General features: G+C 41.0%; 1 protein-coding gene across 1 annotated transcript; it reads left to right on the top strand.

The window, feature by feature from the left end:
- The first annotated feature begins 465 nt into the window (after positions 1-465).
- MPLKIP (M-phase specific PLK1 interacting protein) lies at positions 466-25530 on the top strand. The gene is made up of 2 exons (XM_085226687.1): positions 466-948; positions 5333-25530. Exons 1-2 carry the CDS (start codon positions 586-588, stop codon positions 5534-5536), a joined length of 567 nt encoding a protein of 188 aa, XP_085082813.1. The 5' UTR covers positions 466-585; the 3' UTR covers positions 5537-25530.
- Positions 25531-26166: the final 636 nt, after the last annotated feature.

Genomic DNA, 26166 nt, shown 5'->3' with positions numbered 1-26166 from the left:
TGTGGATGCTTGCAATCCTTAGAAGCAGTTAGAATTTGTCAACAAGAAATTCACTAGTAAAGCTATCCCAGTGTAACTCAATATCTGTGTAACAGTGCCTATTTCCAATTAGTTTGGTGTGAAAATAATTAAGATGCTGGCCAGAGTGAGAAATTGATATTACGTTGATAAATTTGCCTCGTGTAGATATGGCATTCCTTGTGCGTACCACAAAAGGTAGAAAATTGGTCTTTTAGAGAAGGAAAAACAGCAGAGGATTAGCAAAGATCAGTGAGTACAATCTCTGCATTTCCATGTTGGATCTGCGAGGATTTCCATTCGGATTCTCGCAGTTCCATTGCTCTCGCTGTCTGAGCTACCTTAGCGCTACCGGCAGCTCCAAACAACGTTTAGAAGACTCCTTCCGATCTTCACGTGCGCTCCTCGCTTCGCCTTCCCGGCCCGGAACCTTGTAAGCCCGGAACGCTGGCGCCGAGCTGCGGGGCGGGGAACCGGGAGGGACCGGCAGGCGCCGCCGAGGCCGCGCTCGTGTCCGTACGGCGTTACGCAGGTTTTATTTCTCTCTCTGTCCGCCGCTGCCGGGCCATGTACCGGCAGAGCTTCCGACCCCCGACGCCTCCGTATGCGGGCGGCGGGTTCCGCAGCCCTCCCTCCGGCGGCGGCTGCCCCGTGCCCCCCTCGCCCCGGGGCTACGGCAGCCCGCATCACACGCCGCCCTACGGCCCCCGGCCCGGGCCTTACGGCGGCGGGCTGTCGCCCCGAGGCCCCGGCTTCGGCGGCGGCGGGCGGTTCGGGAGCCCTTCGCCGGGCGGGCAGACCCCGCGCAGGCCGCAGAGCGCCAGCCCCCGCTACCCGGCTCCCCGCGGCGGCGGCAGGTCCCCGGCTGGAGCTGCCTCGCACCCGCAGCAGCACAAGCGCTCGCCCGGGGGCTACCAGAGGCACTACCAGGTATGGGGCGGGGCGCCGAGGGAGGGAGCGAGCGGCGGGCGGAGTGCGGGGCTGGGGCTGGGCGGCGGCTCCGTCCTTCTCCGGGGAAAGGGGTTCGCAACGCGCTCGGCTGCCCTCCAACATTAGGGAGGACGGAGAGACCCCGGTGAGGGAAAGGGGAGGGGCCCCTGGGCTGCCTGCGGCCTGGCACCAGGACACGAGGTTCCTTCCTCCTAACATTCCGGCACAGGAGGGTGGAGAGAGAATTGTACACCAACCAAAACCGCAGTAAGCGTCTCTGTCCCTCCTATTTACTTCCCTTTGAGCTGTTCTCCTTAAAACAGCCGGGAAGCGCTGTGGCTTTTTTTGCCACTGTTGAGTGATGTTGCAGGAGCTGCCCTGTGCACATGCATCAGCTCTCTGGGACAGGCTTAGAGAGAAGTGAGGAATGATCTGCTAAAGAGAAGTAAGCTGAGGTTCCCCTAAACAGAAAGGAGAGCATCTGTTGGGGTCACAGTATGCCTTTTAAAGACCTTGCCTTGCATTGAAAGCTTCCATTGCTATAAGGTATATTAGCAGTAACCGGCTCAGTGAGTTAAACTGTTAACCAAGGTGGCTTACTTGGTGTGTGACTGCTAGTACAGATAGGGATGGCAGATCTTGAGATGATACCATACTCTGCTGCGTAAAGCCAGATATTAAAGAAAGGGTTGTTAAGCACTGGAATAAACTCCCCAGGGAGGTGGTTGAGTCACCATCCCTGGATGTGTTTAAAAACCACTTGGATTTGGTGTTCAGGCACATGATTTAGCAGTGGGTTGTTAGGGAAGTATGATTTGGTTGTGGTTGGACTTGATGATCATTAAGGTCTTTTCCAACCTGAGCAATTCTGTGATTCTATATGCCTGTGTCAGAGAACTCTTAGAAGTGTAAGAAATATCACATACAGTACAGACAATGATAAAACTTTCAGGTGCTCCTACTGATGCTTTGAACTGTAAGATGAAGTCAAACCTTAATACAGACTTCTTAAATCTTACTGCAACTGCATTATGTAGTAACATTTTCATCCAGAAAGTCTTGATTACTTTTTTTGCTGTGCAGATAACTATCTTACAACAATTTCATAACTAATGAAAGAGACTTATTATAAACATGGAACATTTTCTTTCTCATGTAAGGCTCTTAGTGTGGAGGCCTAAGATTGCCTAAGCCTCTGTACTTTTTATTAAGGAAAGAAGAAAAGATGTGGAGTTTCTGCCTTTCAATAGGATTTCATTTGGGCATAAAAATGGCTCTGACATTGGGAAGAGAGAGTTTAGTTGCTAATGTGCGATTTCCCTACAGAAGATCACCATCTAGATATTCGCTTCAGTGATTTTTAAAAGCCTGCCTTAAATTACCAGAGCCTGATTACCCGAGTGAAAACTATGCAGAAATCCTTCTGCTGCGGGTGCTAGTCAGAAGTGTTTCTATCAGGATTTGTGGGCAGACTCAATCTTTGGTGTTAAGAAAGAAGCGTGACGTAAAGAGGTTTGAATCCAGACACAGGTTGCCTTGTTTTCGCTTCTTCTCTTTTCTTCAGCAGACCTTGTGAATAGTTTAAAAGCATTGACCTGAATGCAATGCTTCTTAACACTTAGACATTTGTCTATCTGTAGCTTTGCCTCGGACTAAGGTAAAAAGTGTGCATGTACTTATATGTGTGTGCACATGGGTTATTTTGCCTGGAGGCAGTAGAGGCAGTCATGGAGGGAGGAAATCTCAAAACCATTGAGTACTCATTTTTTTGAGATGTGCAAGAATGCACGAGGCCATGAGTAGATTTCAGAAGAGGGATTTTATTGCACGTTCTGAACATCAGCTTTCTTCAGAGGGGTTGTTCCCTTGTCTTCTGCACATGCTATTAAGAGAACTACTGTGCTCTTAAAATTCATGATGCTGTTGTCGTCTTTGAGATGAAAATCTTAAGTGACCCCTTCAAATCTCATACTGAAATCCAAGACTGAAGTTTTTACTTCAGTGTTCTCTGTGATACCTTGTTGCTAGTATTCTATGCTCACTTTTTCACTTTGAACCCAAAGAACAGAAAACGTAAAGAAGAACTTTCACATGGGCAGTGTTTTACTGAGCTTTCTGTTTTTCCACAGGGATGCACCTGCTTCTAAATTTTATGAAAACAAGTGTGTTGAATCTCACAAATACCACCTCTTAGCGTTCACCTAGAGGTAGCATTTCATCTTCTATACTGAACAGGAGATAGTGAAGCAGCAGCTACTACTAGTGAAAACTTTTACAAAAAGTTTAAAAAATAATAATAATTTTGTCAAATGGTACAAATGTGATATCTGTGCTTTGTGCATCTGGCAGAAGGTAAAATCACATCAGGTGAAGGAAGCTGATTAAAGAAGTGATTGTCACTCTTGTCAAGATAGTATTGCTGCCTTCAGCAGTGAGTAGCACCAAAAGATTTTTTTTTTCCCTATGTGGAGATAAATTTGTTAACTGGAAAAAGGTACTGCGGATAGGTTGGCCATTTCCTTAAGAAGAGTTCGGTGAGGAAAGGTTATTGGCACTAATGACAGTAAAATAAAATTATTTTTAAGATATCATTGGCATCAGTTTTACTTGTACAGGTAGGGCTGTACTTTTTCTTTTCCACAGGCCTATAAATGCAAGGAATCACCTCTTGATTTTTTTCCCTAAGGAAAAAAACCAGGAAATACAAATAGTATTCTGAATCTAAAAAATGTGTGTTTATATATTTAAATTTAATGCTTACTGAAAGTTTTTGATTTTGTATGACACAATAATACATAACAATCTGATGCTAGATGTCAAACGTGTAAAAAATTGCAGCGTTGCATATGGCCTGCATTATATTGTAATGAAATCTAGAATTACAGATCTGTCCAAAAGAGTCTTAAAGAATTAGTTTGTTCTGTCACCGTATGTATTACAGATAATACAGTCCAGCATTAATGCTAGTTTTGCTAGCATGTATTGACTTGACTCCTTGTCCTTCAGGAAGTGTTTTAGATGTGTACTGACCTTATCCTCATGCTTTTGGTATTATATACTTCATAAAATAATTCTCTTTCTTTTAGTATTTTATTGACATCGTCTTACCTGCATAATGTAATTGGCTGTAGAGAAACACTGGAAACAAATGTCCTGCAAATTGCACATGGATGTTCTTAGTTGTGTATCCACCATAATCAATCTTTAGGAGTTCTAGAGAAACAATTATTGGGGCCACACAAGCAGGCTCCTGACAGAGTACTTTTTCAGAAATAGGTTCCAGACTAAGCTGTTTCAGTGTCTTGAGGCTAAGCATAGAGCGCTTCACTTTATGGCACTATTGCTCAGTTTTACCCAGAAATTGCTTCATATGATCCGTTTTGATATATTCTGTAGGGGTTATTAGTCAAATTCAATTACCATCACTGCTAGTCAAAAAAAAAAAACCAAAAAAAAAACACCCACCACTAATCCGTGTTTTTACAGTCCTTTACCAAGTCAGAAGCTGGCATTAACCTCAAGGAATCCTGATCTTAGGCATTCAGAATGCAACAGGCACATTTTTAGACTAACAGCGACGTATCTGTAATATTATTTGTTTAACTTTGGTTAAAACAAACCAGCTTAAATGAATGCAGCTTTAGACAAAACCTCACTTTTTAGGGAAATGAATCTGAGGAAAAGAACAATAGATGATGGTGGGAGAAAAAGGTCACAGCAGTTTGCTTCATCTTAGTCCTCTTTAAGTTGCAGACCCTAGCAGATTTGTAAAAGCAGTCACGGTGGTCCTTGATCTTTGGAAGAAATAAAATACCAAAAGCTTCCAGACACAATAATTGCCTTTCACGTAATGCCTGTTTAATCACTGATTTCCATCAAAATTTGTATATTAAAAGAAAGTTGTGTTTTCTCAAATTTCACAAGCACTAATTTGATTAAAACAAAGTGTTTTTCAGAGTTCCTCGGGTCATTTGTAGCAATTTGGTTTATACACTGCTATGCTCAATCTTCAAGTACTGAATATTCGACTTGTGAACATTATCAACACTTCCTCAGCCTGTTCCTACGCTCTGTTTTGCTGTGCAGCTTTTGAGTTAGACATGTTGTCAACCTAAGTAGCTTATAAAAAACAGCTTTTCTGTAGTTACGTATTGGTATGGTGAAAACATATTTTGAAGAAGACTGGATTTTATCCTGGTAAATCACAACTGAGAATTAAAATATAATAAAGCCAATTTCTTTTGATTAGGAGCAGCAGGTGAAAAGTAATCATTATTGTTTGAAGATTATTCATTATAAGCTTCAAAGCTGTACTGCATTAAAAGGAAACTTAGTTTGAATTAGCCTATTAAATGTTTCTTTACTTGATGGTTTTCTTCCAAAGGGATCACCCAGGACATCTACTCCATTTGGTACAGCGCATGGCAGAGAGAAAAGAGAGTCTAATGATGTGGAAAACTATTACAGACCTTCAATGCTTGAGGACCCATGGGCTGGCCTAGAGCCAGTTTCTGTTACAGACATAAACCAACAGTACAGCAGTGAGCAAACAACATATACTGGTAAAAAAGGGAGGTATTTCAGTTAACACTTTTAAAGGCCAAATAACTCCATCCTGCCAGGAAAACTCTGGGACAAAATCTTTTTATTTACACAAGATGAACAGTAGTAAAGATATTGGTTAATGCTTTTATTTTATCACATTGACCCTTTTATCCAATTTTTTTTTTTTAATTCCATTGGAAATTTTTATGTATGGGGAGGGGAAAGAAGTGGTAGGATAACTTACCTTTCTGGCTACGTGGAAGTGCCTACCAGCTTTGAAGAACAAAGTGTTCTTTAATCACCAGCGATGATTTGTGACTGTTAAAACAGATTTCCGTGTGTTTATCTCTTCCATGCCAGATTGTTAGCCTTTTATTGTAAACTCCTTTAAATAATGGTATTTTTTTATGTTTCAACATTTTTAGAATGAAGTAACTTGGAAATAAAATTAAAATTTTGTAAATCCTTGTTTTGTAATGTATAAAGATTATTTTAGGACTTCTGTTAAGGGGTACTGATTAACAGAAGTAGCACCACTTATATTAGGTGACTTTGTAAATGTGCTTGTATGCTGTAGTTAACATCTGATCTTGTGCATAGTTTTTTTTGTTAACTGTAGTGCAGTGTGAAACTGAAACGTGACTTCAGCCATCTCAGGAAATAGACGTGTTGTCTTACAAATGTTTAATTTGTTGAACCAGATCTTGAATGCTAAACATTATTCTGTAATACTTACTTCTGTGTTTCGGAGCAAAAAAAAAAAAAAAGCATTTGAAAGAAGATTACATGTTTCTGGATTATAAGCAATTCTGTGGCAATTTTAGACTAATCAACACAAAATATGAGAATTAATTAAATGCAAATGTACTGCCTGGATTTACCTTTAGATTAGCATAGAATGAATGGAACTTTGTTGTACAGTTGACATTAGTACATTAACAGCATCTTTTTGATCTGGGTTTTTTAATTTTTACCTACAGCTGGCATCTTTGTCTAGAGAATTCTTGTTTTCAGTGTGTGCATGCTATATTTTTATCTTGAAGAGGAAAACAACAAGGTTTCTTTTTTTTTTTTTTTTTTGGCCTTGTCTATATATGGGAGATCCATTCTTAAATTCACTAGTAAATATTGTAATTTAGAGCAAGTAAGAAGTAGTTCCAGCTGTAGGCGTGCTCTTTACATGCCATGTTAAGCGTGCAGTGGATATCTAAAGTGTTGTTTGACCCTACTGTTATTTGATCTTTGCTTTTAGGTGATACATGGAAGATGAAAACTTAGTTAAATAAGAAACACTACTTCAGTTTCCAAAACATATTTTTGCATATCTTCTAAGCTTATATATTTCACAGGAAACTAGAAAATATTTTTGTAATCCTGAAGCATGATTATGTGGAATAGCTCAGGAATTGCATTATATTGTTCTGAGTATCTTGTGTTTTGCTGAGATACAGTAGTCCTGTAGTACTACTTGGTCTGTTTCATTATAAAGTATCTTGGCTTAATACCACCTTCAGGAACAACTTAAAACTGGAAGAGGGAGTTTGTGTGGGTAGGTAACTTGCTGAGACATGCTGAGTCTTAAACTTTTATGATGTAACCTAAAGTTTTTCACTTGTTTTTCTTCAATTAGCTTTTTTGTTTGTTTCAGTACTGTATTCAAAAGGCTGCTCAGAGAACTGAGAACATAATGCCTGCTTGATATCATGAATTCTTAAATCATCGTCCCAGAATCAAAACTGTCATTTCTATGGTAGTTGTCAGTATTGATATCTGTAACACATACCAGCAGAACTGAAATTAGTTGATTACTCTTCGGAATTTAAAAGTCAATTATGTCATTTTGAAAGGTGGAGTATAAAGTTTTCTTTCTTTTTTACCTTCACAGGTTCTGTAAAGCTCACAAAGTTAGAGTGATTAACCAAGTCATCTTTTTTGTTACATTTCTCCTTTGTAATTCAGTGCACTTTTTGTAATGTGTTTGATGATCTTGTGGAAGTAGATCTGATAGTACCTGATGTTTTTAAGAGACTAAAGCTATGACGTGTTCCCAGTGAGACATGAGAGAAGAAACTGGGTTTGGAAAGGAGGAAGGAAAAGGATTCATGACAGAAGAGAGACCGTTAGAGATGGAACTCTTTTTACAGTAACCAATATCAGCTGCCCTTGCACACTGCAAAGATGCATTTTTCTACTGTGGCTTTCCAGGTTGACCAAGGGATCAAAGCCAGCCACCTCTTTGCTGCTGGAACAGGGTGTCAGACATCAGTGAAGGTAGATTGTTCCAGAAAGTGAATTCAGGAAATAATCTTGAAGCACTGTTTAATCAGTACAGGCTTTCCACAATACCATCTTTTAAGCTGCTGCACCTATGCACTTCAGGATATGACCCAACAATTAAAAGTACATCACACTGCTAAAGACTCCTATAATTTGGTCAACAATCTGCAAGGAATTTAGGTGCAATAAGAATACTAAACTCATCACATCATACCAAAATCTTTAACTGATTCAACTTTCTGGTTTCTAGGAGATGTTCTGAAGTTACAGTGAAATTTCAAAATGTTGTTGGATAGCTGTAAAATGCGTGAACACGTGCTTAGAACCATAAATATAAAAATTAAATATTAAAGCCAGTTTAAACTTTGCCTTTTTTTTTTTTTTTTTCCTATGATATCCAAGAAGCTTGAGCACTTCCTCGCTGATTTTTGTTTCTTTTCCCATATGGCAAACATTCTTTCTCCCACATGTTTTTAATAAAGATAGGATATACCACTTCCTCATTTGTTTATGAAGCCTCTTCGTAGCAACAGTATGGTTCTGGAAGTAGTATTTGATGAGGAGGAAAAAAAAAAATTCTTCTGAAATGCATCCTTACTTCATGAGCCCATGAAACAGTATAGTTTCTGTGTCTCACTAATGAAGGTATTCTTCTGTAATGAGCACTTAAGAATTTGAGCGTTACGTTTTCCTCAGCAGACTTTAAGGTAAGTCATTTAACTCTTCAGAAGTTTGGGTTAATACACATTCTGTCCATTCAGTTTTGTTTGCATTCTTTGTCCATTGAGACTTATTTTCCTTTCAGTCATTCCATTCAGCCATAGGAATGGCATAACTCAATACTCCTTCCTAGCAAAAAAAAAAATCTAATTCTATTTGCTAGCTACTGTGTTAAGTGATGAGCTGCATATGACAGATTACTGAATTAATTTGAGTACAATTCTATGTGACATGGTAACACAGCAGTTGTGGAGCGATCCCAAATTATGTACAACAATACTTGAAGGTGGTTCAGGTTTGGGTTTTCACTGCAGCTTTATGATACTGAATAGTAACTTTTCTCTGTTACTGCAGATGCACTGTTTTACATTGAAATTGTAAAACAAGCTACTTAGAATGTTACATTTCAATTAAAATGGGATTTTAAAGTTGGTATCAAACTTCTTTTTTTAAAACTAGCATTAAGATACTGAGGCTTACCATTTTATTTTTTTTAGTGTAAAAACTGGAAACATTGCGGAGGAAACGCTTCTGATCAGCAGAATGGGTGACTGCTTCTGCAGTCAGGCTGTTCTCCTGCTGAGGGTATCTTTATATGCTCTTCAGTTTGTGTGTTCATTAGACATCTGGCAGAATAAGCATACATTTTATGTAGAGTCTACAAGTATATTCCCAGCTCCCTGCTAAAGAAAAGTTTTTATACACTGCTTGGCTTTTGAGTTGCATTTATGAGTAGTCTCATTGATATCATAGGCTTTACTCATGCACTCAAGATTGTTAAACATATAACAGACATTGAAGTTTGAAAATTATCATCTATTGGTCTTCAATTGCTCTTTATGAACTTTGCAGTGAGCTACTGTGTCTTGCAATTGCTCTGAATTCCCTGTCATACATGTGCTTTTTATATTGTCATGCAGGGAATTCAACTTCTTTTTAAACTACATTTTCCTAAGTTCTTAACAGTAGACAGTTTGTTCTCCTTTCCCCAAGTTTTCCTTCTTTCAAACTTGCTTATATTAGGAAGCTAAATGAAGGCTTGCATCCACTGGTTGCTGAAGAATCATGTAATGATTTCCATGTCCCAGTCCCTCAGGAGCTTGTGTGCCATCTGAAGTAGGTAATTTAATTGCAGATGGCTCAACTACTTCTCATATTAAAAGGAAGGAAATTAAAGTATGTTAAGAATAGTGTAGTTTGTAGAATCGTAGGATGGCCTGGGTTGAAAAGGAGCACAATGCTCATCCAGTTCCAACCCCCTGCTATGTGCAGGGTCACCAACCAGCAGTCCAGGCTGCCCAGAGCCACATCCAGCCTGGCCTTGAATGCCTCCAGGGATGGGGCATCCACAGCCTCCTTGGGCAACCTGTTCCAGTGCCTCACCACCCTCTGGGGGAAAAACTTCCTCCTCAGATCCGACCTAAACCTCCCCTGTCTCAGTTTAAGACCATTCCCACTTCTCCTATCACTACCCACCCTCACAAACAGCCATTCTCCCTCCTGTTTATCCGTTCCCTTCAAGCACTGGAAGGCCACAATGAGGTCTCCCTGCAGCCTTCTCTTCTCCCAGCTAAACAAGCCCAGTTCCCTCAACCTTTCCTCACAGCAGAGCTGCTCCAGCCCTCTGACCATCTCAGTGCCCTCCTCTGGACCCGCTCCAAGAGCTCCACGTCCTTCCTGTGCTGGGGGCCCCAGGCCTGGATGCAGTGCTGCAGATGGGGCCTCACAAGAGCCGAGCAGAGGGGGACAATCACCTCCCTCTCCCTGCTGGCCACCCCTTTTTTCATGCAGCCCAGATCACAGTTGGCCTTCTGGGCTGCAAGCTCAGTGTAGTTGTAGTATTCGATCAGTTCACAATCAAATCTGGTGCCTAAGCTAGCTTTTGTTTTCAACTGAATGTCTCGCAAAGCATAGAGAGTTGGATCAGTTTTGTTTTCTGCCATTTTCTTTAAAATACGTGCTTTACAGATTTGGAGTTTAGCATTTCTTCAACCTGGAGTTCTGAATTGTTCAGTGGAGTGTAGATGCTTAGTGCCAGAACAAGGTCACTTTACTGTTTATCTACCTCTATTTTCTTGCTACTTCCATTTGCTCTCATCCAAGTGGTGTTTTCAGCCAAACAGTCATACCTTCTGTTTCACCAACTCTCTCTGTGTTGGCAGCATTCAAAACCATTTCAGAGGTTTGCTTACTGCTCATGGTGGATTTTAAATTCTAGCAGCACTATAAATTGTAATTTGTAGTTTAACCCCTGGAACTCTAGCCTGTTCTTCTGCAGTAAAATCACAGATGAATCCTACTGCCTTCCGTCACCTGTGACTATGACTTTTCTCAGCCACCTATGCAAATATATATATATATAGCAGAGTAACTCCTAAAAAGCATTGCTCCTGTACAGTTTATTATTGACATTTTCAATACTGCTAACACTACTGCTATTAAAGTAAGAGTTTTTCCATTCCTTCTTTCAGGAGGACAAAAATTAAGCCAATGTTGATAATACTTAAAAAAAAAAAAAAACATCACCCCACTCTTTAGAAAGACAGAAGAAGGGATGAAATTGAAAGAATTGCACAATTTCACAGATCATGAGACCTGGCTTGTTTGTATTTTTCTTCTGGAGTAGCACTGACTTGTTACTAATAGCTTCAGGCTGGCCAGGACCTGAGCTTTGGACATAGTCACCCAATCACCATTTGACCTAGTTAGTGATAAAAAGGAAAATTCTGGTTCATATAAAATACAGAATGAATTTCACAGATCTGTAGCCTCTACTGTTCACTGGATGTGGGAGGCTTTTGACAGTAGATTAGTGTATATTCCTTCCAATTAGAGTAGAAAGTATTCATGCATTAGGAGTTCACGTTGCCAGTATTTTTGCTAATAAAAAAAAGTTATACATTCAAACACTAGCAGGGAAGTAATTTTCGAATGCTAAAATTAATTTCCAAAGTTGCTTAATTCTCAGTACTCAGTTTTTTAGATAACAGCAACAGAAGTGTGGAGGATTTATTGAGTTTATATTCATTTTTTTTCTTACAGAAGAAAGAGGTTTGTTTTATTCAGATGTCAGTCTGAACTCGAGTAATGGTGCCAGTTGCATACTGCAGATCAAAGATCTGAATCTCTTTCATTTCTTACTTGGAAGAGCTTCCATTTTCCAGAAGAGGATTAAAAAAAAAAAAAAAAAAATCCACTTCACGCAGCTTTTGCAGTCAAGATGCTGGGCTGGAGGCATTTGAGACTACTGTGATCTGCACAGGGCAAGATGGATTGCATGAGTGGAGATACCACTTCAATTCAGTGTAACCTCTACTACCACGTTTCCAGACTGCAGATAGAAAGGAATTTTAACATAGGCAAAACAAGTGAGTCTTGCTTCCATCCCCCTGTGTACATTTCTCAAGGGACTTTTCATTTTCTAAGCTTACATTGAATCCCAGTGTTACTGGGGTGAAGACTAAAAGGATTTAAATAGCGACAGAAAATTAGGAGGCAAAGAATTTGTTATCAGGTCAGGCTGAGATTTTTAACAATTATTTTAGAATGGAGTGCATTTATCAAAAATTTGTATTATCCTACTTTTATGGGCAGCAGTGATCATGCTGCTTAATGCTGTATTAAAATACATTTAAGCCTGCTATCCATGTGTTTTGCCACAATCTAATTGCTGTGTAGTCAAGATAGCTAAAAGCTGTTACTGTAGAGTCAACAAATGTTTGCTTCGGGTTTCAATACTTCTAGCCTGCATGAGGGAATTGCATGAGTTCAGACTGCTGAGCATGCTGTTGGTACATTAGTGTAAATACTTATAAGTGGAAGAACAGCCCCTTTTTTACACTGATGGAAATCATTCCCTTTTCAAGAGTCACATTGAGCTAATGCTGCAACAAGGGAAGAGGAACACAGCTAATTGACAACTTCTGTGGATGATTACAGAGCATAAACCACAAATAACAGAGCAAATATGAACTTCAAAAAACACTGATTGCCAACTGGGGAGTAGTATCAGCAGTAATTGTAGTAATAAGTAGTTGCACAACACTTTTAAAATCAAACCATTGCCTCCTGTGGCTTAATTAAAATTATTAGGTTAATGTGAAATAACACTTCTGAGTTGTATTCCCTTAGCAGATGTTAGGAATTAACATGTTATTCCTACAGTGGAGTTGGCAGAAAAGAAGCATCTTCACTTCTCTGTTGTGATGTCTAGCATCTCTGCATAATCGTGTGTCTATTTTCTTAAGCTTAGTTAAACTTTGCAAATTAAGATCTCGAGGATCTCCAAAAAAAGAAAAAAAAGGTCAGACAGAGAGTAAACACTTGTATATAAGCCAGGCATACACCTTGTGTTGCTAACTGCAGGAAGGCACCAAGAGTCACACCTATTGATTACTTGCCATTCCACATTCCTAAAGCTTTTTTCTTTGTCTGTAAATTTGTAGTAGTAGTCTTCTGGTTGCTATGGCAATTAAATTACACCAAACAAAATGATTTGGTTGTTATTTCCAGATGCTAAGAAAGCGGTATGTGGACAAAGTTGAGAAATTGTGGCTGTTTTCAGATGAGTGAACTGCCAGATCGCATCTCTGTTGAAACTGAAGACAGCTTACGCTATCAACAGTATTCTTGCACTTAGAATAAACTTCTTAAATAAAGTTCCAAGTATACAGAAAGCATGCACAAAGAACCCTTGAATCTCTGCTTTCAGGATTTCTGTTACGTCTGGTTATATTTTCTGACAACCTTTAATTTCAGAATAATCACTGGATGGTCTATACATTGATTCTACTGTAGCCTGTCACCCTCACTGCTATGAGGTGAGGAAGAAATAGTATTTTACATTCTTTCTAAGTTCACAGTTGAAACGTTCCCTGGTTTAATTTCACTCACCTACAAAATTGTCCCAGTAAGCAGGTGACAGAACTCTCCTTCCATTAATCGGATCTCTATCATTCATCTGACAGATTTTTTTAACACACACTAAACATTAAACACCCCTTAACTTCACTCAGAGAAAATACCTTAATCAGATTGAGTTACCACCACTTTCTCTTTTGTAAGTCTTGTATTATCTCTTACCCCCCTGCCTTTTTTTTCCCCACAAAATGGTTATTGCATTAACTGTATCTTAAGGCTTTTCCATGTAGATTTTCCATGGAAATAAGCCTGCCTTTGCTGCCTCTTCTGTTAGAACAAGCTTGATATGTCCTTCAGGGTTCTACTCTTAATAGACATCTGCTGGAGCATTTGGTGAAATCGTTTTTTTTTTATGCTGGACACACACACACATACATGGCCAAATACACCCAAAACTCAGCATATGTGTGTATACTGAAATAGTAAATCCTTGATGGGAGACAAAGCTGGAGGGAAGAAGGGAAGAGAACTACCTCATGAAAGTGTAAAATGAGGTACTGTCTCTCTTCAGCAGCCCCAGAGCACGATATTTTTCAGTCCATGAATGACAAGAAAGCAGATGTGTGTTTCAGAGAGAAGTGAGTTTTAAGCAAAAATAAAAAGTCTGTGTGCACAGGGACTTTTCAGTATATATCATTTACTGTAAATTAAAAGAAGAACATTCAGCTTTAGTCCAGTTACAGTTACTTTAGTACTAAAATTCTATTTCAGAAGCTTTTAAATTGCTAGAAGATGAGCTACAAAGCAACTTTCCTCTGTCTTATAAACTTTCCAGTGTGCGGACAGAAAAAGCTGGTCTCTGGTTTCATTCTAACTGTACTGATGTATCAGAGAAAAACAGCAGAAACACATCTAATGAAAGTGTATACCTTTACTAGCAGTGAGGCTGTTGCTATGTAAGAATCCAAAAACAAATAGTTCAATTTCTGGGGTTTTACTTACAGGCCTGGGGAAGATCTTCAGCATAGCAGATTTCCCTCTCCAGCACCTCTTGGCAAGGAGGTCCTCTAGTGTAAGACTGGCTCCTTAGAAGCACATTCTTTGTTCCCCTCGAGGTTCAGCATCAGCCTCACTCCGTTGTTTCAGCAGAAAGCAGAAGGTCCACAGTGTGTTGCACCTCTCCTTTTAAGTGACATCAAGGAGTAGAAAGCTCAAGAAAGATACTAAGACCTGCATTCATTTTTCTGTTTCTTCACAGACTTCACGACATGCTTTGCCCTTTCTCCACATTCTCTTTCCACCAGCCATTTCTATTTTCTTTCCTCAACGTCAGCTTCATTTGAAGCACGTACTTCTCTCTTTTGCTCTGAACTTAGGACACTTAAGCTCTTTTATGACTTAAGCAATTCCTAAGTTACCCTTCTCACAGCTATCTGTACCACACAGACTTGTTTGTGCCGGACTGATTACCACTGTTCCGTAGTTCTGCCAACAAAGCAGCTCCTCCAACTGCTTTCAAATCACAGCTTGAATAAAGTATTTTTTAGACTGAACTTACTGATGTCTGAAACAGGAAAGCTAACTCAAGTGAGCTTTTCCAAAAGCAAATTTCACAATGGAAGCTGTCAGTCACCTCACTAGTAATAATATTAAATTGCAACTTCAGTTGGAAAATGATCAGCAAAGGCACTTCCATCTGTAATCTTCCTGCATCCTCTTCCTTTTTACTTCCTGCACATTCTTTTCAGGCTCTTGCTTCACTACCTTTGTCCTGAGGTCAAGTGGACCCTCTTTGGTTGTTGTTTGTTTTTCTCTCCTCCCTCTCCCTATTTTTTCTTTTTAACTAAGACAAAATTCTAAGCATCTTTCAAAGAGGTAAAGACAAAAAGCTTTTTAGTACTGAGCAAAATTGATGCCTACTGAGTAACAAAGATAGGTGAAATTAATAGCTTCAGTGATGCTAACTTGTTAAGAGATACAGATAACAGATCTTTTCATTAAAACCTGGATTACATCAAATAGAACTGAATACTGTTCTTGCTGCCTAGTCAGCTATACATAGATTTCATCAAATCCCAAATCACACCTCCATCCATCAGTCGGTGCCAGAATGAAGTATTTAACCTGACATCCTGCATAACGGAGGGTGTAAACACCCAACAACTTCTGCACCAAACCACCAACTTCACTTAAACCAGGCCATAACACACTATCATTAGAAAGATCTCTGACATTTAAAGAATTCAGAAGGCACTCATGTTGACACCTGTCAGTTGAAGTTGATCCCAAGACTAACCTGTTGCTTAAAAATCTGCTTTCTGTCTGGGCTGGCTTTGTCTAACACTAGCTTCCATCAGTGATTATAATTTACATTTTTATATAGCGCTAAAGAGTCATGCATCAAATTTATATTCAAGATAGGTGATCAAATAACATTTGAGTATTGTCTGCAGCCATTAAATACAGCCACTAAAGTCACATTAGGGCATGCTTCTAGGAATTGTTCCTGTTTTCGGAAGCTTTATGTTATGTATTAAAGTAGTGATCCTGTCACAATCAGATACTGCAGTTCTACTGATTAACTGTCCTCAGCCTGTGTATCATGTTAACCTTATCTTCAGCCTCACTCTGGAAGGCAACAGTTGCTCCTTTTCACCATCACTTCATGCCAGCTTCTTGCCTCTTGTTTTGTAAGCGTGACCAATGTCATTGTTTATGTGTGACCTTACATTTAATTGCGTTAAAATACGAAGGTAGGTGCTTAGTGTTCCTCGTTGTTCCCTCATTTCTTCATGCAGTGGTTAGAATAGCATCTAGTAGAATAGCATCTTTGTGAATATCCCAAAATCTCCACATAAAAACCCACATAATTTTACATCCCATCCTCGGTGTCTTCCATACATCAAGGCCTTGAAAAGCAGCATTGGCATTCCTTGTCCACCAGGCATAAAGAGCTAAAACAATTTGCAGTTTTGTTATAACATATTCCTCTCAAGCCAGGATAAAAAGAGATCTCAGGCTGCAACTCCTGCCACTCTGTCCTTCCTGCTTTTAAACCCATGGCAATGAAAAACCTCCCTGCAGCCACAGAGGTGGTGGTGGAGAGCCTGCAGGCCAGGCCACCTTCTGCTCCCAAGAATCCACAAATTGGATTAGAGAAACTGACTTAAGTAACTCTATGTCATGACTGTATAATCCTTCTGTGAACCTAATGATACAGCTCTCACTTTTAGAATAAAGTACCAAACTCAATATGCTTGTCTTGTTAAAAGTGAACAAAGGTGTCCAATCTTTGCTCAGTATTGAAGGGAAGTTGTGCAACGTAATAAATCTGAGGTAACAAGAGCATTAAACTAGAGACACTACATGAAAAAAAGAAAAGGATTTCAAGACAAAGTGTATTTTGGTGGAAGTCTGCACCTCTCCATCACTTGTTCTTTTGTGAGAAGTGCAAACAATCCCTTTTTATCTGATTTAGAAGTCAGTACTCAGTTATTTTGCCACTGTGTCGTTCTAGACAGGCCATTGTGAATGACGAGTGCAGGGAGAGGAGTGGGGCACAGTTCTAGAAATAGCTTTGAACCCTTCTAGCCCTCCATACAGAAATTTGTCTTAGCAATGTTACTTTCAGTGTGAAGTTAACCAACACATAAGTATTGGAATCAAATTATATCAAAGACATCTCCTCTTGCTAAGCATAAGCACTGCTTAATGACAGAAGAGGATCAAGTGTTTTATTCATCCCTCCTTCCATTCCTAAACATGTTAACCAAGAAAAACTTCCAGAGCAGGCTTCAAATGCACACGATCCAGGAGGAGATGTACCAGCAGAGAGGGAGCTGTGCTTTCCAACTCATACCAACTGGAAATGATGCTCTCAGCATCTGTGCTATGACTGGTCATTAAAATGTTCCAGATTCTGATTTAAGTCTGCAAAGCTACTTTCATTTTCCTAAGTACCTTTCAGATTTGCTGCGAAGAATGCAAGTAGACGCAAAACCATTATTTTTAACAAAAGGAAAGAAATCTCCTTCTTAGGCTGTTGGACTGTAAGGCTTGGAATGGTTGAGAATCTCCAGTGATTACACAGATAATCCATATATTTGTATAGATCACCGGATCATGGAGAGCTGAATTTCTATGCCAAAGTACACGCTTCTGTTTTTAAACAGAATTCAGTTGCTTTTTAAAAAATCTGTTCAAAAGGGATATTCTGTCACTGAATAATTAAATGGGTTTAATGGAGTTTAACGGAGTTTAACGGAGGGTTGGATTTTGTCTTCTATCTAATGGAAAATCTGCAATGACAGCAGGAACAATTTCACACCACTACAACAGTCTACATTTTAGTGCACAGTGCTGTAGAAATGGAGGTCACATCTCCAAAGAGCTATAGAGTGATACTTGTGTTGTTGAATTTCACTGCAAATGGAAAAGATTTATGCCATGATCAGAAGTGTAGCTCTTTCCAGAGGGAGATTCTCAAGCAATTATCATGGGTAAAACAGTTTTTAGCTCTAGTAGCCATTAATTTAATGAGTCTTTTATAATTATTTTTATGACCAGTACCTTTGGTGCAGCTCATAGCTGCATAATCCAGCCAAGCACCTGCTTCCTCATGTCCTGGAGACAAACGTTCTTCTGCTTTTCTGATTTTAGGGCTCAGACAGCAAAATGTGACAATTTCTAAACACAGTGTAGTGTGGTAAGCTTTCTGTGCTGTGTGCTGTGTATTTCAGAAGAGAAAAACAGTCCATAGGTTGAGGTTTCAAGTCTTCAAGTTTGTTGGTGTTTTGCTTTGTTGGTTGGTGAGGTGTTTGTTTTGACAGGAAACTTAGTGTCATGATCTCTTTCTAGAGCATAGAACTATCAGTGTAGTAATTACATTTTTGTTTAATGTATTTTACTTTCTAAAAGCTACCAAAAAAAATAAAAATTAAAAAAAAAAAATCAAGTTTAAAAACATTAATGCATCCTGAACTCCCAAGACACTGAATGCAATATTCTAACAACATATATTGTATGACGTAGGCCTTTCACAAAACACTGAGTGCATAACACAACCATTACAAACCTGATTTCTTGTTTTTTTTCTGACTGATTTCAGAACAGTTAATGTCAACCTGCAACTTTTTCTTTCCCACTTACAAATGGTTTTAGAACTGCTCTGCAGAGCAGCAGCAACTGCCAGCTTTTCCAGCGTGGTTTGAAGCATGCTCTTCACAAAAATCCTGTTTCCTGGGTCTAACTGCTTGTAAATGTGATCTGCTGGTGTCCAGAGGAGTAGCTGCTTTTGATGGTTTCTCTCCTGTCCTCTGAAATCCTCCAGCAGTGTCATGCAAGCAATGGCTCCACTGGAACTTGAGCATAATTCTCCCGTTAAATGGTTGGTGAGCAGCCAAGCGCATGCTTCTACATCCTCCATGCAGGGTTTGCCTCGTCACATTGGTAAGGGTTGCTCATTTATCCCCTTTGCAAAGAGCAGAAGCAGTTCTGGATATTGTTCTCACTCAAAACACACCTGGAAACAGACTCCCTCAGGTTGGGTCAGTGTCAGTGACGATCTCAACTCAGTGTAGTTCTGCATACTCAACTGACCTTCACCATCACCTGCAGCCTCTTCTGTTGTCGCAAGGATGTCTGAAAATGTTTTAGCTTGTCAGTGTGTCCCTCTCGTACCGCGTTTTTCTTTTCAATTCTGTAGAAATAATAGATGATCACACCTAAACCACCAACTCCTGCGTGCTGGTTGCTCCTCTTCCAAGACAAAATCCAAAGGAAACACACATTCTAGGCAGTCGTGCCAGTTTCACCAAAATCTTCTGGTGAAAATTAAGTCTTCTTTGAAATGCTGACATTTTCTTAAACACTTCTCTTTCGTTCATATTGTTTCAGAAAGAACAGCAAATGTTTTTAAATAAATGTTGCTTTAAGAAAAAAATAATTGAAAAGAATACTTGATTTACTTAGCGGCCTACTGACTGCACCCTGTGACACGATATGGCTCTTTAGAATTCTTTTCCTATAAATTCCATACTATACAAGAATCCATATTTAAAAGAATTGTATGAAACAGAAGACTTGAGAGGCTGCAAGGGAGCGATGTTTGTAATCTACAACAAATATCAGGTGCGGCAATAAAAGGTGCAGGTTTCCCCAGAGGTCACTGGGTAGCTGGCATCCCCATGGTTAAAGCTGGTTTAGAAGGAAAAAAAATGAAGAGTCTGCCATGAGATCAGCCGAAAGAGAAAGCCATCTCTGGTTTTTCTTACGGTATAAGCTGAAATAGAGTTGTGTTTATGACAGACCAGGTCTGCAAAATTCTGTGGGATTGTTTTTGTCCTTTGTGCCCAAAAGGCAATGTTGTAATTGCAAGTACTGTGTGCAAATAAAAATTCTTACTGCTCCGTGCACGTCTTCTTTCACTGTCCTGTGTAACTGTATGTGCTCGTGGGGAAGTCACAGAGCAGGATCTGCAAACTGTAACAAGAAGCAATGTGTGGAGAAAAGCATTCACAGCTCCTAACAAAGCCTGCCAGGCTTACATTGATACCGTCCTGGTGTGGAGCCACCAGACCATCTGCGGATAAGTTTTTAATTAGTATTTGCTACCCCTTTCTCCTATACATCATTAATAGTGTTCTGTTCACTTCCCATGTCTGCTGTACTCCTCAGCCTGATTTTCTCGCCCAATGATGAACAATTGCCAGCAGTAAATAAATACATTTTTACAGCTGCTGTTCTTCAGTAGCACGATGGATGGCAGGGAGGTGTGCACAGTCCGACAGCACACTGCAGCTCATTGTAACAGCTTGCTTTATGGAGAAGTCACAAGGTATGAACAGGCCGAGCAGTGGTGCAGGGCAGCAGAGGCAGCAGCCCCTCCTCCCCACAGCACTGGCCCTGCAAACAGCCCACCTCCATCAGCACAGGGGCAACCAAGGAACAGCAAACACTGGGGAAGACAACAAAAATATTTTTTTCTCCAGAAGAAAAAATAGAAGATGAATATGGCGACGTCAGTAATACTGGATTTTAAGTTGTTACGCAACAATATTTGTTTTTTACATTATTATTTATTATTATTGCTTGGGAATAGTAATGTTACTGGACAAGAACCTCCTCCAAAAATTCAGAGCTTCCTCTGGCTCCCCAAGGAAGAGGACCTCCATGTTATCTCACCTCGGAGCTTAAGTGCAGAGGAAGACATTGGTGCTACACAAACTGGAACATCCCTTTGCTCATCCTTGTGCAAAGTGTTGTAACCCAGGTAGAACCACGGGACAACCCAATTCCACTCTTTATTGGCTGTGGACACTCTGCGTGACCTCAGACAAGTCCCACAGCCCAGATTCCCAAACAAGAAACTCCTGTAGCTGCCACCACCCCAAGGACATGTGGGAAGGGTCATGCTGTGCTGCTGAGAGGCAGACCTCCACTTCTGACAGGAGCCCTTCTGGGTAGGGGAACCGCCGCCCTCAGTTTGTACCAGTTTTTCATTTAGTGATTTTCTCACCCAGAAACACCAGATCTGCCTCCTCTCCCTACGAGGAGGATTTCTACAGCAAGTCAGGGCTCAGACTGGCAAGAAGGGGAGAAAAAAAGGTATAGAGGGAGCTTCTTGTTGGACGAAATGCCAGACATGTGCTTCGTCTTGTAGAGACTAAAGTGGGTCAGTGTAAAAAAACGAATAGAAAAGATGGTCTTGGTTTTTTCAGGGCAACTTTTGGCCTTACACATGTGGATGAATGCACTTCCCTTGCATTTCACTGGAAGATGCTCTGAGGTTCCAGAATTAAGCACTTTCCCTGCTCTGCTTTGGCAGACGTTGCCCTGCACAGCACCTCCTCCTCCTGGATCCATGGGGCTCCCAGCAGGGATGCAGCTCCAAGGCAAGAGTTTGTCATGCAGCTCTAAGATCCCTTCATTCACTTCCTTCTCCTTAATCTTCTGCATCAAACAATTTGAAACAAGAACAAGGGGAAAAAAAATGCCTGTTATTACTTCTAGAGCACCAACACAGCTACTGGATTACCTGGGAGAACAGAAGAGAAAGGACTTTGGAGAACAGATGCAATGCTGCAGGAAACTTTGCCATGGGGCCAGGCCATTCTGATGGCTCAATTTATGGTGATTTATTGAAAGGTTGTTTTTTTTTTTTTTTTTTTTTTTTTTTTGCTTAGGCCTTATTATTCTTAATTTAGAGAAGAAGCCCAGAGGACAGGTGCATGAATTCCTATCTCCAGAAACAAAACTTATCAGTGTAAGGGGCATCTCCCTGCCACCGCTCTTTGGAGAGGAGAAAGCCAGCAACCATTACAAACTTTAGCACAAGCCATTACATTCAGATGTGAGGGATAGGATGAGGGAGAGGTTCCATCCATTGCATTGTGCCCACCCTGGCAGGGCTGCAAATGCAGGGAGCTGGGAAACCCAGCATGCATGGGGGAGGACAGCAAGGGAATTCTCATGGGGGAGCTGAAACCCCAAACCTCCACAAAGGATAATAAAGCTGGAGAAAAACAAAAGCAACAACAGCCCTTTTACGTCTCTTCCACACCGTATTTCCTAGTGTTGAAGAAGTTTTTGCACATCCTCTTTGAAAGAGGCCGAGAGACCCATTCACATCATGAGGATTCCCCACAGCAGCAACACATCCCAAGTGCCCCCAAAGGAACTGTTTCTGCAGAATTGAAACCGAGCTGTGAAAATGATCAGAGTATTGCCTATTAGCAAGTGCTGTTATACCTGCAGAAAGTGAAAAATTGCAGTAGACTCAAATTTCTTTCCAAGTTAAATCGCACTGATGGCAAGCTCCCTCCACGGGCAATAAAAAGAGGCTGAACTAAGCAGACACAACATGCAGGGGGCTCAAAGGAGAGCCCTCTAGCACCATGGAGGTAATTGCAGTCAGCTGGGAAATGGAAGCAGCTCTCATATGTCGCACTAAATTCTCTCTCCACTTGTTTGCTGTGGCTGCCAGGAGCTCCGATTTCCCCATGCAGTGGGGAGCTGGTGGATGTAATCCCTTCTGCGGGATGCCTTACAAATAGAAGCAGCCAAATCTTGTTTCATCTCATTTAATATCACGGGCTGCAAGATGGAATACTTTTTCTGTTTTTTGCCACTGACTTTGCAGACGTGGTCCTTGCGTGTTGACGCAGGCTGTGGTACTGCAGCCATTTCTGCCCCTCCTCTCTCATTTGCTGCAGATTTTAGAACGTTGACTCACACAGATCCAGCTGGGATGATTCCCGTTGCCCTTTGCACAGCCCATGTCACTCACCCATCTGATCTGCTGCATGCAGGTCACCACTTGTGTAATGTGGAACGAGCTGCCTGCCGGAAGAACAGCCCAGGCTTTTCTTAGAGCTGCTGCCAATATATTTACTATCGGAAAAGAAGATCCTTTTAGCCACTGCTAGACATTCTGTCCGCCTAACATCAGCATGACCAGCACTGATCTGTGACTTCCCCTTCACCCTCCCTGTGGAGCTTTTATCAACAAGTTGCTGGTGTAAAGGCAGCAGCCTTCTGCTCAGCCTGCAGCTAACGATGCGGAAGGTACGGCAAGTGGCTTGGCTTTGGATGAAAACACAGCATGCGTGGGAAAAAGCATCTTTTTCACTATATTAGCTGATAGAGCAGGAAAACAAGGCAGTGAGGCCTAAGGCACCCATAGCACAACCACTGGGGCCGTGCTCTATTTGCCTTGCTGCCCCCGCAGCAACAGTGCATCACCAGATCCTGAAAATACCTGTCCCTTTGTTTCTGATTCCCGCTCTTTAGCATGCACACCAGCCTCTGTATGGAGCTGGAGAGAGGGAGAACAGCAACCGTGTTTCTGCTTGGCCGGCACTAGCAGAGAACGCCCTTTTATCTGTACCATGCCCTAAAAACGCTCAGGTAGGAGATTGTTGCAGCTGCAGCACCCTCCCACTCACCCTCTGAATTGCACCCCAGCATGCAGCCATGCTTGCAACACCATTGCCAAACCACGCGCTGCCCAGGAGCCCGGCTCCAGCAGTGAGCATCTGCAGTTCTCCTTCAAAAGGCAGCAGAGAAATAAATATTTGTTTGAAGAACAACATTTTCATGTACTGAAAAATCGTATTCCCATGGATCTTGGAAAAAGTAATTAATCCAAAGCTATCTTAAAATTCCCTTTGATGACCAAAGAGGAAAAACAATGAGAGACTTCAAGTTTTCATGTATTTTATTTACAAGCCACACGATACATTTATATACAAATGGCTTAAAATAACGAAGGGTAAGCAAGCTGAAGCATAACAGTTTGATTATTTTAAATTATGTTGTCTTGAAATAACTCCTGCAATAAAGTATTCTTCACCCTGATAAGCAAAAGTTAGTTCGACTTCAACCCAAGGTCATTTCATTTTTTAAATACAGAATTCATATCACTTTTCTGTGATTCTTTATCTTCTTAACACACTCATGTATGAAGAACATCCCACAACCATCAAGAAGGGAAACAGCCAAATTTCCTCCTATACAAATCCTGTAACAACAGACTGGAGAAATGCTGCATGTAAAATGCTTGTGTGTTTCATTAACTAAGAGAATGCAAGAAATACATGAGATTTCCTCTCTGGGAAACAGAATTCATGGTCTGAGATTCAATTTGCACACGGACGAGAGGTATCCTGTGTTCCCACTGTCAGTGACCAAACAGATCCCAGTGCAACTGCACCACACCAGAACCTGCCTGCAGCAGGGACCAGAAGGGCAGGGCTCCAAACCCTGCACAGCTCAACACTGCAGCATTCGGCACCTCTGCTTTCACACTGCCGCAGCAAGAAGAAAATTCAACATAGACTGTTTCGTGGAAACATAAGAAAATACAGAAATTTGCCATTTAATTTCCGCCCACCTCCCCAGGGAATTATATTAACATTTAAAGACATGTATTTTTACACCCCTTCCCAAACACCGTTCCGTTTCAGGTAACAGCTAGCAATCCATGATAGAAGTCAGTTCCTTTTCCTTTGGCTGATTGTAAGTGTTCTAATACTCTAAGCGTCTTAAGTCACATCCACAGCAGTCCAGTCGTGCTCACGTTTCTCCTCTTGGTACGGCTAACGACCGCTCAGTATAAATAATGAACACTTGCTACTCCACGGTCCATGGTTACAGAACTTTGCTATGTTTTAGAAACACAAACACACAACACTTACTTTTTGATGTGGTGTCCAGGTCTCTGTAGCACACTTTGGAATTGCAGCACAGAAAACGTAAACCCAAAGGAAGGTGGGAAGTAACCAAAGCCATGGCTCCACAGAAAATCACACGGCTTTCAGAATGCCTGCTACCGCAGCAGAAACGCAACGGCCACGCGAAGCCAAATGTTGCACTAGCACTGACTCTGCTAAGTGAAGTTTGTTCAAAAGGGTCAAACTCTCAACTGATGTAAGCACCTCTTAATATGGTACAGAAAAGAAACGTTGATAAATCACACACAGGGCCAGCACAACCAAAGGTGGGCACAGCCCTCGGGCCTGGCAAACTCCTAGGCCAGGCCCAGACCAGGGGGGGAGCCAGGCAGATCCCCAGGCTGCAGAGAAGGCAGCAATCTCCTCGCTCAGCCATCATCCCATGCTGACTGTCCCCCCACACTACACCTGCACTGCTGGCCCAAGCAAATAGTCTTCGGTCACAGGCTGGTAATCCTTAAACTGAATTTGGGGAAATACGCATCTGCAACAGTGTACAAGTTTTGGTTTAGATCCATCTGGAAGCCGGCTGTCTACTCCATCTCCTTTGTATCCATCACAGCCACAGCTACTCGCGTTGGCTTTGCTTTTATATCTGAAGACCAAAATCCATCTCAGCAGAACAATGCGGCAGCAGAGCAATGCCAGCCAGCCATGGTGCTGCACTACAGCTCTGCATTAAATGAACTAAAATAACCTAATCTTTACCTCCAGGAAGGATGCAGGACACTATACCTGCCTTACAATTTTGTACTGAAAGTCAAACCACTTAGTCCTCCTTGAAATCCACCTTCCATTTCAACTTGCCTGCTTCTTTTTTTTTTTTTTTCCAATTTACATTGGAAGTGCAGTAGAGTAACACTAGGCTGCACGTTTTTAGAAAACAATGGCCTAAGAGCTTTAAAAGTCTTGCTTAACTCAAAAAAAAAAAAAACAAAAAAAAACAACCCACAAACAACTGTCTGAATTCTTGGGAATTTTTTTCTATCTATTGGTAAACAAATAAGCCTCAGCTGACGCTGTCCGTACCTAAATGAGAATAATGATTTCAGCCTTTAAAATTCAACTAGCAGAAAAACGTTACTGAGGTGTCCTTATTCAAGGAAACCAACCTACCTCACGCACTGTCAAGTTGTGGTTTTCCTAAAGCACGCGGCCACAAGCGTTTGTTCCTGACTGTCTGGGTTGATTTTGTTTTCAGAGGGCAGGATTCCCTTCTGTGCCCAGTGAAGGCAGCTGCCGGACTTACAGGGACATCTCCATCTCCCATCTGCCAGATCCTCAATCCACATAGTCAGCACAGTGACTTTCTCCATGCTCTGCAACGTGGTACTTGGCCATCAACAAGAACCAAGGTTTTTAAATTAAAACAAAACATCGACAACTTTGGCTTCTATTCTGAAAGTCCAAAAAGTCACTGACAAGACTACATTTGAAATAGTGTAAGTAGAAATTTTACTTTTTAAAAAGTAATAATTAAACACTCAGTTACATAAGGTACCGATTTGTCAACTGGATAATCAGTTGGAAAATTGTTTCCAATATGGGCTTTAAAAACATTCTTTTACGTACATGCAAAATATAA

This window comes from Meleagris gallopavo, chromosome 6, assembly GCF_905368555.1.
Source record: "Meleagris gallopavo chromosome 6, MGAL_WU_HG_1.1, whole genome shotgun sequence".
Lineage (NCBI taxonomy): Eukaryota > Metazoa > Chordata > Aves > Galliformes > Phasianidae > Meleagris > Meleagris gallopavo.
This window is presented reverse-complemented; position numbering and strand designations above follow the sequence as displayed.

Bases quoted from the DNA above. Each gene is read 5' to 3' on its own strand.
- MPLKIP (XM_085226687.1), top strand. From the start codon at position 586: ATGTACCGGCAGAGCTTCCGACCCCCGACGCCTCCGTATGCGGGCGGC. The intron at 949-5,332 runs GTATGGGGCGGG...TTTCTTCCAAAG, and splicing joins GCTACCAGAGGCACTACCAG to GGATCACCCAGGACATCTAC.